This window comes from Meriones unguiculatus, chromosome 10 (assembly GCF_030254825.1).
Source record: "Meriones unguiculatus strain TT.TT164.6M chromosome 10, Bangor_MerUng_6.1, whole genome shotgun sequence".
NCBI classification, from domain to species: domain Eukaryota; kingdom Metazoa; phylum Chordata; class Mammalia; order Rodentia; family Muridae; genus Meriones; species Meriones unguiculatus.
Window position 1 is genome coordinate 8,304,900 of NC_083358.1, and position 12,802 is coordinate 8,317,701.

At 49.9% G+C, this 12,802-nt stretch overlaps 1 protein-coding gene across 2 annotated transcripts in view; it reads right to left on the bottom strand.

Annotated features, from left to right (window-relative positions):
• Window positions 1-4,741: 4,741 nt before the first annotated feature.
• The window catches only part of Usp10 (ubiquitin specific peptidase 10), a 52,414-nt gene continuing 44,353 nt past the window's right edge, over window positions 4,742-12,802 (bottom strand). For both annotated transcript variants that reach the window (XM_021654467.2, XM_021654466.2), the window contains exons 10-14: window positions 12,304-12,481; window positions 9,477-9,642; window positions 7,875-8,019; window positions 6,048-6,113; window positions 4,742-5,742 (exon numbers count right to left, since the gene is read on the bottom strand). In XM_021654467.2, the coding sequence (XP_021510142.1) occupies window positions 5,555-5,742; window positions 6,048-6,113; window positions 7,875-8,019; window positions 9,477-9,642; window positions 12,304-12,481 (743 nt within the window). In that variant the 3' untranslated portion in view covers window positions 4,742-5,554. The remainder of the gene's footprint in view (window positions 5,743-6,047; window positions 6,114-7,874; window positions 8,020-9,476; window positions 9,643-12,303; window positions 12,482-12,802) is intronic.

Here is a 12,802-nt window from a genome sequence, read left to right on the forward strand (position 1 = left end):
GCAATAAATTCCATGAAGAGTAAGCTTAGCCTTGTGCCCAAGTAGGACAAGTATCCATCCGCCTGTGTTTGTTTCTTTAAAGTTTTTCGAGACAGAGTTTCTCTGTGTAGCCTTAGATGTCCTGGACTTGCTTTGTACACCAGGCTGGCCTCGAACTCACAGCGATCCGCCTGCCTCTGCCTCCCTGAGTGCTGGCATTAAAGGCGTGACCCACCACGCCTGGCTCATCCACTTATTTTGTGATTTCCCATAGGGCCTATTTCCTCCTTGGGTGGCAATATTGGTCATCACTGCTAGAATCAATCTCGAGAGCCAGGTATGGTAGTTACCACCTGAACTAGCATTCAGAGCCTAAGGCAGGAGGATCATGAGTTCAAGGCCAGCCTGGGCTACACAAAGAGACCTCCAACTCAAACCAGGGGTGCTGAGGTAGTTATAGTTTCAAAAGAGGAAGGGAGGGGTAGTTAGCAGTGCAACCTCCAAGTGAAGGAGCTCTGCTACAGACAATGCCCAGGATGGAGAGGGCAGCACTACCAGCCCTGAACCTCCAGCCACAGCCCTGACACCACCAGGATTCGGATGCAGAGACAGCATCAACTCAAGGCCAGACTGTAAATTCCAGAAGTGGTGACTAGCATGGCCCATAGCGGTGAGACGGGGAGAGCTGGACGGGTCAGCTTCCGTGGCCAATAGTGGTGAGTGGCCTTGTCTGTAGGAATGCAGCAGTATTAACACCAGGGCAGAACGAAGGCATTTGTCACATCCTGCTTTGTTTCTCCACCCCCCTTCTTGACTGTTACCCCCCTCCTTCTCACAACCTTCGACGCCTGCTTTTCCTGCCCCAGGGCCACTTCTGCCCACTTACCTGGCCTCCGTGAAGAATGAGAGCATATTCTTGCCCCGTCTGGAAACACGCGCTGTGCAGGGCTGCCAACATGGATAAGCAGCAGCGTTCTCCCTGCTGCGGAGTCTCATCTCAGGCTGGACTCAGCCTCTGCCTGAGTTATTTCTGTGCCCCAGAAACTTCTAGAAAGCTCATGGTGTAGCTATAAAGGCAAAATAATAATAATAATGACAAGCAGCCCCGCAGCTGGCTCACGTCTGGGCATTGAAAGGCTGGAAGGCTAGAGTTCCAGACCCTACACTGCATAGCAACTGCTCTGGGCTGCCTTGGTGGGGCTGTCTAGCACACAGGCCCTCACACTACTTCTTAGTAGCAGCTGGGAATGTAGCTCAATGGTAGGGCACTTGCCTAGCATGTGGGTTCCATCCCAAACACTTGAAAAGCACCCAGCAGCCAAGGTCTATCTCCCTGAGCTACACTGTTTTCAGTGAAGCGTCCAGAATGAACAGGATGATATCAGCAAGGGAGGGAATGGGCAAACAGGTTAGAGATCATGGCAGAAAAGACACAGCTTTGAAACCCAGGCCATCCAGGCTGAGGCAGAATAGCTGCAAGGCTAGAGAAACACCCCCCCCCTTTTTTTTCTAAAGGTGGGGGAGCCAATTGCCAGTGCTGGTTCCAGCCTCAGGCCTGGGAATGCATTTACCAAGGATAAGGGCCTGTTGACCTGGCTTCCCTGCAAATGTCCTGCACAGGAATGGCCTTATGGGAACACCGTGGTCATCATGCCAGCTGCTGAGTGTCCATTGCTCTGGCGTCAGTGCACCATGGAGGCGATGGGTCTCTAGCGTCACCTAGTGTTCGTGTGGTAGTGAGCTGGCTCCTTCCTGGAAGGAGACACAGCAGTCACAGCCCTACAGCACTGTGCCCCAGCTCACGCACAAAAGCCAGAGAATCACTGAGCTCACAGTGACATCACAGGCGGCGGGAAGTGGGTGCTGCTCAGATGTATATTCCAGCTTGGCCGGGTGGGCTCTGCGCCCGTCTTCAGTCACCACTGTACTCGGGAACAATACAGCTCTGGAGACTCCTGCCCATGTTGTCTCTCTGCGACAATCACAGGCCTCTGAATACCATTTGACTCATGGCAGGCGGTCACTGGCCCCCTCAATGGGCTGGGGTCTGAAAGGGGTTGAGTACTTGTCCTCAGCACAACAGGAGTGACCAGCACGGGCTCACAGGCAGGATGGAGCCAAGTCCCTGTACACCCACACAAGCTGATGCTACTGGCGATAGCCTTAGGGCACAAGGTCTGACCAGATCTCACAAGCACTGAAGCCTGCTTACAGGAACAGCCCTCGTGGAGCTTTCTTCAGTCAGAGCAGCAGCAGTGTCCTGAAGTGGGGAGGGAGGCAGGAGAGCTGGAGGGTACCAGGTAGGAACATGCGGGGGGTGCCCAGAGGGGGTGCCAGCCACTGGTGCGCTCTGACCTGGCTCGCCAACACTGGATGTAATGGCCCAGGCCGACCTCACAGGGAAGCATGTCAGTAAATGTCACTGCAGGGCAGACGTGCCATCTTTTCTCTGCAGAACACAGGCTACTTTAAACCATGTACAAACACCTAGGATGTAAATCCCGGATGTGGAGGTCTTGACAGCCTCACAGCAGCATACAGTATCAAGATGCAATAGATGCTTAGCCACAGGGACAGGCCTGTGGTGTCCATGAGTCCAAAGGTGCTGTCTCAGGCTAGAGTCCAGGCGCTCAGATCTCATGCATTTTAACAGAAAAAAATAAATATTAGGGGAAAAATCTGACAAAATAGGCTAGGAGGAAGCTGGCGGGACGGTTCAGCTCAGTTAGGAGTGCTGGCTGCTCTTGCAGAGGTTTGATTCCAGGGGCTCTGATGCCCTCTCCTGGGCCCTACGTACACTGGGCACTCATTTAGTGCACAGGCATGCTTACACACAGGCACAACACCCATACACATAAAAGTATTTTTTTAAAGTACAGGCTAGGAGCCCGAGGTCAGATTTACAGAGACCCTGATCTAGGACTCCAGAGAGCATGCTGGAGGCCCTACCACCCAGCCCAACACTGCAAACCAACACACCTCTGGATGGGCTTTGAGGCTTCAGTGTGTCAAGCTTCCAATCCTGAATGTCTGACCCGGAGGGGCGTGGCTGACGTCACCTCAGCATTCACCTTGACTTAAAGACATCTACACTCTGAACACAAAGTTAGAAAAATATCTACATCAAAAGCGCTGATGGCAGTTCACAGGTAAGTTCTGAGCACGGATGACCCAAATGCAGGGAAGGTCAGCAGGAAGCTTCAGAGCAACTAGACTCCAAAGTAAGTTATCACAAGAGACCCAGCCTCACTCTATCAATGGACCACTGTTCATGGTCAGAGACGAAGCGCTGACGGCTATTCATTCCGGGCTGGTCCGTCTCATCCGCCCCGGCTCTGCTCACCAATCTGCAACTGGCTGTGCACTATGCAGCTTAGACAATACAAAATTGAGAGGCTATCAAAAGTATAATCTGGGGTTGGAGAGATGGCTCAGTGAAGAGCTCTTGCTGTTCTTGTAGAGGGACTGCATTCAGCTCATAGCATCCATACAACTACCTGTAACTGCAGTTCCAGGGCATCTACAGTACCCCAGTTCCAAGGTATGGATGTGGTACCCATAAAGTGCTCACAGACAATGCGCTGGTATGCATAAAAAATGTAAAAGCATCTTGCATTAAGCAGTGCGGGGTCCACCAACTATGTTCACCTCTCTCCAATGCCAGCATGCCAGAACCTGACACCCCAGGAAGGACGCTATTAGGGTTCCAGGGGGACCATTGGGATTAGGCTAATAGCTAGAAAAGGATCCAGAAGTAACGTGGCCTTGTGAGAGAAAGGTAGAGTTCACAGTGGACGTGTCTATAAGCCATCGGTGGACATAGGACCTGATGTTGTCTATGGTATCTGTTACAGCAGTCCAAACAGGAAAGGTTAAATTAAGCACTGGGCCCTCCAATGCCAGCTTTCGTCCTAGGGAACAACACTGACCATCGGAAAGGGAGCAGAATCCTGCGCTGGCAGCAAAGCAGCCACCACATAAGGGACAGGCCCCTGAGAAGGGAGAAGTCACTAGCACCAGCTGACCAAGATGCCCAGGCACCCCATTGGACTCCATCTCTGCTCTCTGTTCAAGGTCTTCAGATGGAGCCCCAACATTTAAGTCATTTCTTTTGTGTTACACCAAACACACATGACTCAGGACAAGACAAATAACAATGACACTGGAGGGGAAAATGTCACCAGTATACACGCAGGATGACTGTATGTTAGGAAAGCATCTATTGGCCTCTTGCTCTGGCTTTTTAGATGCATTGCCGAGACAGCACAAGCCCAGTTGTGGAATGGGTGTGTTCTGGCCAGATTTGCTCCGAGTACAGTAGAGGACCCAATCACTACCAACACCACACGGAGGAGGAACAGGCACCAGTCCCTTAGCCTGTCAACCGGTTTCCAGAATGCATGGGAGCCACAAAATTCCACATCTTGACAGGAAGTTGAGCAGGACTTGGGAAGAACACTGCCACTTCACAAAAAGAAGGAGCTTGAGAGAGAAAGGTTTTTCCCCACTGCAGGCCCTGACCTGTGGAGCCAGCACACAGGGCCACAAATGCAGACTTCCTATTGCCGATGACTTCTTCATCTCTGCCAGGAGCTGAGGGCACTCAGAAACACTCAGGTAAGATTTGGCCTTGACCTGCAACAGGATCAGAGGGAGCAAAACTAAGAGACAGCTCCTCTCCCATAGCAACAGGCACTCTAACCCAGCAGGCCAGAGTCCTGGATGAGTTCACCGAGGCTCACCACACCAAGAAACAAACAGCTTTAAACCAACTTTGTGATCTTTATTGACAGGTGACAACTTTATACTCCTAGGAACCACTACACTGTGTACAATTAGGGACACGGCATCAGAGAGGCGTGGCAGGATTACACAGCAGACATTGGGAAATGGCAATCTTCATTATTTTGCCCACTTTTCTTCATGTGTACACAGAGCATGAATGCAATTTGAAATCTTTTCATGGTAATAAAGTTACAATCACCACCTCTGTAGCCTGACGTCTGCACCCCAAATGTCTGACCCGCAGTGTATACGTCAGCAGTTTTCATCTCACAATTGTTAAAATGTGTTTCCTGTTAGGAACCAGCAACATATTTTTTGTATTTATTTCCTCTTGAAGTAAGAACTATCTCATCTCTGGTAACTGGCTCATTTTATCATTTATCAAAAACTAAAGGGTAAAGGAGGAAAGTGTGATGAATTAAAAAAATTATTTTTTAAGGAAAGATAAAATTCATTTTCACAAATTTACAAGAGCTGCTGGTGCGGGACTTATTCCACTATGCAATCAGACTGGGACACAGTGCAAACTGCCTGTTCGGCTCAGGAACCAACTTCAGAAGCGCTGGCTCTTGTGTATTTATTTCCTCGGTCAAGCAACAGTCCAGTCTTTGATGTCAGAGTCAGCATGAGCTGCGCGCGCTGTGCAGATCCCCCAGACATGTCCTTTCATCCAAGCCCACTGGCGCAGAGGGAGAGATTCTCTCTACAGAGCCACTAGAGAGGTGGGTAGTTAGTGAGTCGGGAGTTGTAGGAAGCAGCGTCAGGCACACACACAGGCACACGGGCACGGCTACAGCAGGTCCACACGGCGGTAATACAGGAGGTAGGCTGTGCGGTCAGCAGTTGGCTTCACCACCTGGTACTGGTTAATAACCTTGACCGTTTGGTCATCGATTCGCAGCCAGCCATTAAGCCCAATCTGGAAGACGTCTGTAGTGTAGTGGCCGCCCGTGGCGCTGTTGCCATGATGGTAGACCACTGGAAGACAGCACCCAGCAGGCAACGCATGAGAAAAGCCTCTCACCGCCACTGCCACAGACCCCCACCCTCAGCCCCACTGCCACAGGGCCCCAGCTAATTGTCCCCAAGGGAGGACTGACTCAGGCGGTTACTCACACACTGTGAGAACCCTCTCTGTATCAGCCCCAATTCAGGGCAAACCGGGACATTCAAGCTCTCCCAGGGCCCACTCTCTGGGATAGTGCGCTCCAGCAGAATTCGGCCTAGGTACCACATAGGCTCGCCGCTCACTGTGGTTGTGAGCAGTGGGCAAACACACTTACCTGCAAACAGCCTGTAGGTTCTGTGGCATTTAAAATTCTTATTTTTGACTCCTGGAGAAAGAAGTTCTGAAAAGGAAAACATCAACACTTCAACAAAGTCTCTGCAGAACAGCAGCACTGGCTGTTGACAGCCTCCACCTAACAACGGCCACCTGTTCGAGGATCAGAGCAAGGACAGGCAGCCCCGGCCCAGGCCTGTGTCAGAACGGAACCTGAAGGTGCTGACAAGCACAAGGCAGAGGAGGCCGTGGCCCAGCCAGCTCCTGCACTACTGGAGAGGAATCTGAGTGTGCAGCCCTGGGACGGAGAAAGATCTCCCCAAGATCAGGAGGGAAGGCATTGCTGCCTTTCTGTTTCCCAGAGTCCTGTATTCCAGGGACCGCCTGGGCTTGCCACACTCTCAGTCAGGTTCCAGCACTCTCTGAGATGTTTGTCACAACTGTGAGGCTTCAGAGCAGTTGTTCTGTGCTGGCACGGCAGCTCAGTGTGTAAAGGTGCCTGCCACCAAGAGTTCGAGGACTACCAGAACCCACATGGTGTCTTCCTGCTTCCATGTGAATGCCAGAACATGTGCATGGGTACACACAAACTATCTTAGATTTTTTACTTTATGGACATTGATGTTTTGCCTGCATGTATGTCTATGTGAAGGTTTCGGATCCCCTGGTACTGGAGTTACAGATGGCCATATGGGTGCTGGGAATTGAACCTGGGTCATCTGGAAGAACACCCACATGTGTCTTCTGGCTTCCATGTGAATGCCAGAACACGTGCATGGGTACACACAAACTATTTTAAATGTAGCAGGGAAAAAATGGAGAAAAGAAAGGAGACAGCTCACCAGGTAACAGGTTCCTGCTATGCAAGCTGGGCGACCCAGGTTCTATGGCCAGATCCCAAATAAAAGGTGCGAGATGACCTCTGAGCCCACACGTGTTCTGGCACGCATGCCTACCCACGCATCAAAACATACACAATAAGCCTTTAAGAAACAAAAGGTTTTTTTTCAACCTCCACTACATAGTAGGGTCCCTATCTCCTGGAGCTCTTCAAAATGTGATGTCAGAACTGGGTGGAGAAGGCTCGGCAGCTAGAGCACTGGCTGCTCTTGCAGAGGACCTGGGTCTGGCTTTAACACCCACATGGTGGCTCACAGCCATCCACGGCTGGGAACCCGACATGATATTCTGATATCTGGGGGCACCAGGCAGGTATCTGGTGCAAACACATATAGATAAAACACTTACACACTTAAAACTTTTAAAAAACAATGTGCTAACGTTGCTGAGTGGCACTGTCCAGGGGCAGAGGACATACTCCACTGACAACAGCTGCTCTTCTACTTTTCTCATCTGGTCAAATTATGTTTTGTTTCAGCTTTTTCTCTATCTATGGCAAGCACTCAGGAGGCTGAGACAGGCAGATCTCTAAGAGTTCAGGGCCAGCCTGGTTTATACAGTGAGCTCCAGGCCAGCCTGCACGGCATAGTGAGACCCTGCTTTAAAACAATAAACTCAACTAAAATATAAAACAAAATAGGGGGCTGGAAAGAGGGCTCAATGGTTAATACGGGCTACTCCGTTAGAGGACCTATTTCCAGAACCAATATGGCAGCTGACAGCCATCTGTGCGTCCAACCTCAGGGTATCCAATGCCCTCTTCTGGCCTCTGCCAGCACCAGGCATGCACACAGTGCACAATCATACATGTAGGCAAAACAACCTCTAATGAGAATTTCAGTATAAATATTCCCAAATGTCAATAAATCTAAAACAAGTAGAGCCCTGACTTGGTGTCGCACTGTCATGAGCACGGGGCCAGCATTACCTCTGCTGATCTCCAAGTCCACGGGGTAGTCAATGTTCTTGACCAGCTTCTGACACCCACCCGTCTTCTCATAGACGAAGCGCTTCAGATGCAGCACGAGGACAGGGGGGAGCTTCTCCAGAGTCACTCTGCGGCTGACTTCCACCTGTGACAGAGAGGCCAGGGTTCACAGGCCTGCCTGCAGCAGCGCCGTGGGGCTCCACAGCTGCTGCCCATCCCTAGCCATACCCGCACCCCTACAGACACCTGCAAAAGAGCCCATCTGTGGCCTCCGGGTGAAGACCTTGGCAAAGAACACAGGCTGACTGAGGAAAGCTGGAACTGGTACACACCAGCCTGTCTTTTCAATCTTGTTATAAACCCACGAACAGGTCAACATGGCCCTAGTGTTCTCCCGGCCTCCTGAATGCTTTTAAGAATCCTGAAGAGGCACTAATTATATTATATAACAGAGCATGAGTCCCAGGAGACCAAGCTATGACCTTTCTGCCCAGCCGGTACTGTTCCCAGGCTATGCCTGGTGTTAGGGTTTGTTTGGAGAACATCAAATGTATCTTTAGTTGGTCATTCCTTTCCTTGAAGCCCCATTATTTACTTGAAGAGAGGGATAGTTATCTGAAAGACAGCAATCCAACTTTGCAGAGTCCCAGGAACAGGCTGAACCAGCTGCTAGCTGCCCACAGCTAGACCAAACTTAACCAACCTCCCCACACAGACACCTCTGCTGCTGTCTCTTGCATGAAGGGCCTCAGGTGGCCACGTCTTACTCAGGCTGGCTACCAGGCTGGCTGACTTCCTCCTCTGGCTCCTGGTACTTAACTGTTTTTAAGCAAAACCAACCACCAGAACCAAATTAGACATCATGGTGGAGCCCTAGACCTTCCCTCTGCAGATCCCCAGATCATGGTAAGGCCACCTAGGGCAGGAGGCCTCAAGGACAGTTGAGGCTGGATCTCTTCTCTACCCAGCGCACGAATCACATAAAGACAGGTTTGTGCCGGGAACTTTCCTTTAACATTGTAGCCGCTACACGCCACTAGGTGTTCATAGCTTCCCAATACCAGGAACTCTTCAGAAAAGTGCCATGCTCACCAGCCAGTATTCACCTTGCATGACAGCCTTGTGACCTCAATGCCACAGTCTACAAAAGACATTACAGAGAAGATGGCCTCTACTGCAGAGCATAACAGGCACCAGCTTCTCTCCGCAAGTTCCTAACAGCTCAGGACGGAGACCCAAGACTTTATCCTCGGCATCTGAACAGTCTGTCTGACCGTCAGAATCCTTAATGATCTAGCAACACAGATGTGTGTCCAGAACCCCCTTTGCTGGAGGTGGGCAACCTAAGTCAGCCTCTGCTGGAGGTGGGCAACATTGGGATACTAGGATTAGACTGCCAGAAAATGAAAAGCAGAGCAGGGTCAAGGGCAGGAGAGAGACATTTCCTTGGGTCACAAGAGCCAGTGGCGCAGCTGTGGGACCATCTGTTTCAACTACTTCATCCTGAAAACCTGGGGCTTTTCAGCAAAGCTAAGTAACTGGTGTGCAGACTCAAGTCAGCCTCCCACATCCTTGTTCTGCTCCGTCCGGCTAGGAACATACCTCCTGCTTGGTTTTGGTGGTGTATCCTTGGACAGACTCTCTTGCCACCAAGCTTTCCAATGCATCCTGGACTGTGCGGATCTTGTCAGACTGGATGTCCAACTGCAGTGTGAAAAACGGCTGCAAAGTGGCAGATTCTTTGGAACTCTGTTGGTAAACCACAGACCTAAGGATTGCAATTAGAAACAAAAAAGACGTAAGAGGCCACTGTGTCACTTTCCCTAACGATTAACTAACAGAGAAGGCACAAACACCCAAAATATGTTTATTCAGTATCAATCCCGAAAGACCAGAGACAGCAAAAAAGCCCAAACCACCCTGAGTTTAAAAATAACTCTGCTGACTACCAGCTTCTGTGATTAGCAACTGATCATACATCTCTCCGGCGTACTCAGGGTTAGGTTTCCACTTCCAAATTCTTCACTTGCACACCTGTGTACAGCGTGCACCAACTAATAAATTCGGCCACCTAGAAGGCTGTAACAGATGGTCACAGCTCGTTCTAATGAAATGGAGGAAATCCCCAGGGGAACAGGGCTTTTAATGCTGCTTTTGGTCTATAAAAACAACAGGAGGAGGAATGGGAGCAAGCTGAGGATAATAAAAAACCATGTTAGCAGTCCAGGAAGAGAGGCAACCAGCCAACCAGCTTTGTGGGTAGGGCGCCAACTTAATTTTGTTTTTGTTTTTTAGTTGTTTTCCTTCATTTTTCTTTTTTAAAGGTCTTCTGAATAAAAACTGTAAGCTCACCTCATCTCATTTAACCTCATCCTGGAAACATTCTAAGATTCAACAAAAGACCTTGTTTGTGCAGCCTAGTTTATGAGCAGAGAAAAGCTGGTGGGAGGCCACTTGGACATCATGGGACAGACACCATGAGAAAGAAGCAGCTGAAATCCTTTGTCAAGGTCTAATGTCCCAACTTCCTCCTGACTGTGAAGGCAATGACTGATGGTCCTTGGGTCCCCAACAGGAAGTTAAAAACATTAATGAAGTAAAGCTGGGCAGTGGTGGTACGTGCCTTTAATCTCAGCACTTGAGAGGCAGAGGAGCAAGGGTCGGAACTCAGTCATCCTTGGCTGTACCTACACTGTGAGTTCAAAGTCAGCCCGAATTCATGAGACCCTGACTAAAACAAAAACCAAACAGCAAGTCCCATGTGGTGGTGCACGCCTTTAATCCCAGAGGCAGGTGGGTCTCTGAGGCCAGCCTGGTCTACAAAGTCCAGGACAGCTAAGGCTACAGAGAGAAACCCTGTCTGGAGCTCTCCCACCCCCACCCCCAAATTAACATGCAGCCATGACAGCAGTTTCCTCAAGGGGAGCCCCTGGTTTTCCTGTTGTCACTTGTGGGCACACTGGAGATCTGTCATGCTGGCTGCGGCCCCTCCAGCTCGTACTGCCTAGTGCAAAGCATGTGTTATGGCAGCCTGGACTCTCACTGTCCCTCACTGTCTTGGGGCATGTTCAACAGCTAGAAGTCCAGGCTGGATGGCAAGTACAGCAAAGGGGAGTTATGTGTCGCTGGCGCTCACCAACCTGGCTTCTTGCTACTGGCTACTACTGCCACCATGGCTCATCTCAGGGGTGGGGGCCTGTCTACCAAGACAAGTCACAGTGGCAATGGGCAGGACACACATTCCCCAGACCACACCTAAGAGCATGGCTCCACAGAGAACACCAAAGGAAAAGAGGCCTATGTAATGTCATGGGGGGCTCAGCTGGCTCCTCAGCCCTCCTCATGGGGAGCCACAGAAACTGCAGACTTTCTGCTGAGCTGTTCAATGCGCTGCAGAGCAGACCTGCTTGGCACTGGATCCTGAAAAGAGAGCTCTTTCAATACAGCACCCAGGAGACGCCACACACTGAAGCCCAGGACATCATCCTTGAACATCACCTTGGGGCTTTAGGAGAAAACCCTGAATACTGAAAGGCTCCAATGTAAATGTGTAAAAAATAATAATAATAATAATCCTTTTAGAAGGATGATGTGAATGAGCAGAAAGCTGACTGAAGGTGAAGGACTGGTGCACATTCAAGGTCACATGTCCTCCTGAGCCAGTGTCTCCTTGTTCACTTTATTTTCTAGCTTATGAGGTTCTGGTGTCTGAATTCGTCTAGTCCATTCACAATTATTTCCTAGATAAACAACCTGTGTGTTCATTGAAAACAAATGGATAAAACCACCTTGGTGGTAATATACAAAGGAATATTATTCAGCCTTGGGAAAGGAGGTCCTGAAATTTGCCAGGATATGGATGGACTTGGAAGACATTATACTAAATGAACTGAGCTAGACACAGAAGAAAAACTGCCTGTGCTCATGCCGCTATAGATTTAAACAGGGAAGTCAGTCACAGAGACCTCGCCACAGCAAAGTCGGGGAGAAAACAGAAGGTGCAGGAGTATGGGTGACGGGAGACTGTAGCTGCTGTGTATCCTAACTCACACTAAATGAGCAGAGCACAGCTGCTCTCGTCTAACAGGGAGAGGGGTACCATGGGAGGTGGTGTGTGTGCTGACCAGTTCTCCAGGGCCACCTCTACCATGTTTGAGAACATCATGCTATAGACTTAAACACAGCAATGCATTTATTAAAATACAGCGGTACAATGCCTCCAGTCAGACACGAGTCTCTTTTACCAGAACAAACAAGTCAGTTGGCTTTCTGACTATCAACAGTGAGTGACGGCCAGAGACCGTCACTGAGGCACAGCCCCTGGTGGCAGGGCATTAGGAAGAGCAAGTGAAGAGCAGGCAAAGCAGATGGCAGGAAGAATCCGGACATTCTCACACCTCCCCCTGTGGCAACATGGAAAAGCATAAACCTGATGTGTCCACCGAAAATGCCAGTGATGGGTGTCTGAACGAAATCCGCCTGTCGGGTGACCGACGTCTTATTCTTGGGACCCACTTGCTCCCACTCGTCCTCGCTCCCTTCTCCTGTGTCTTCCTGCTCTTCGTCCTCTATCAGGTGGCTTCTGGGCCCATTGGCAACAGTAAGTTCTGAAAAGGAGAGGGTCTGCTTAGGCTACATTTTCAAGAGCAAACAGTCCAAGCTAAGCAAGCACAGATTCTATTAAGAACTGTCTAAACAGAGTCATCAGGGCCAGATGAGAGGGCCACACATAAAGCCACAGGCCCTAGGCCCGACAACATGACTTTGATTTCCGGTACCAGATGATGAAGAGAACTGACTCTCAGAAATTATCCCCTGACTTTCTTTTTAAAATTTATTTATCTTTAAATAAATTGGTGTTTAAATAATTGGTGTTTTGCCTGCATGATACTATGTGACAGTATCAGATCTTGTAGTTATAGACAGTC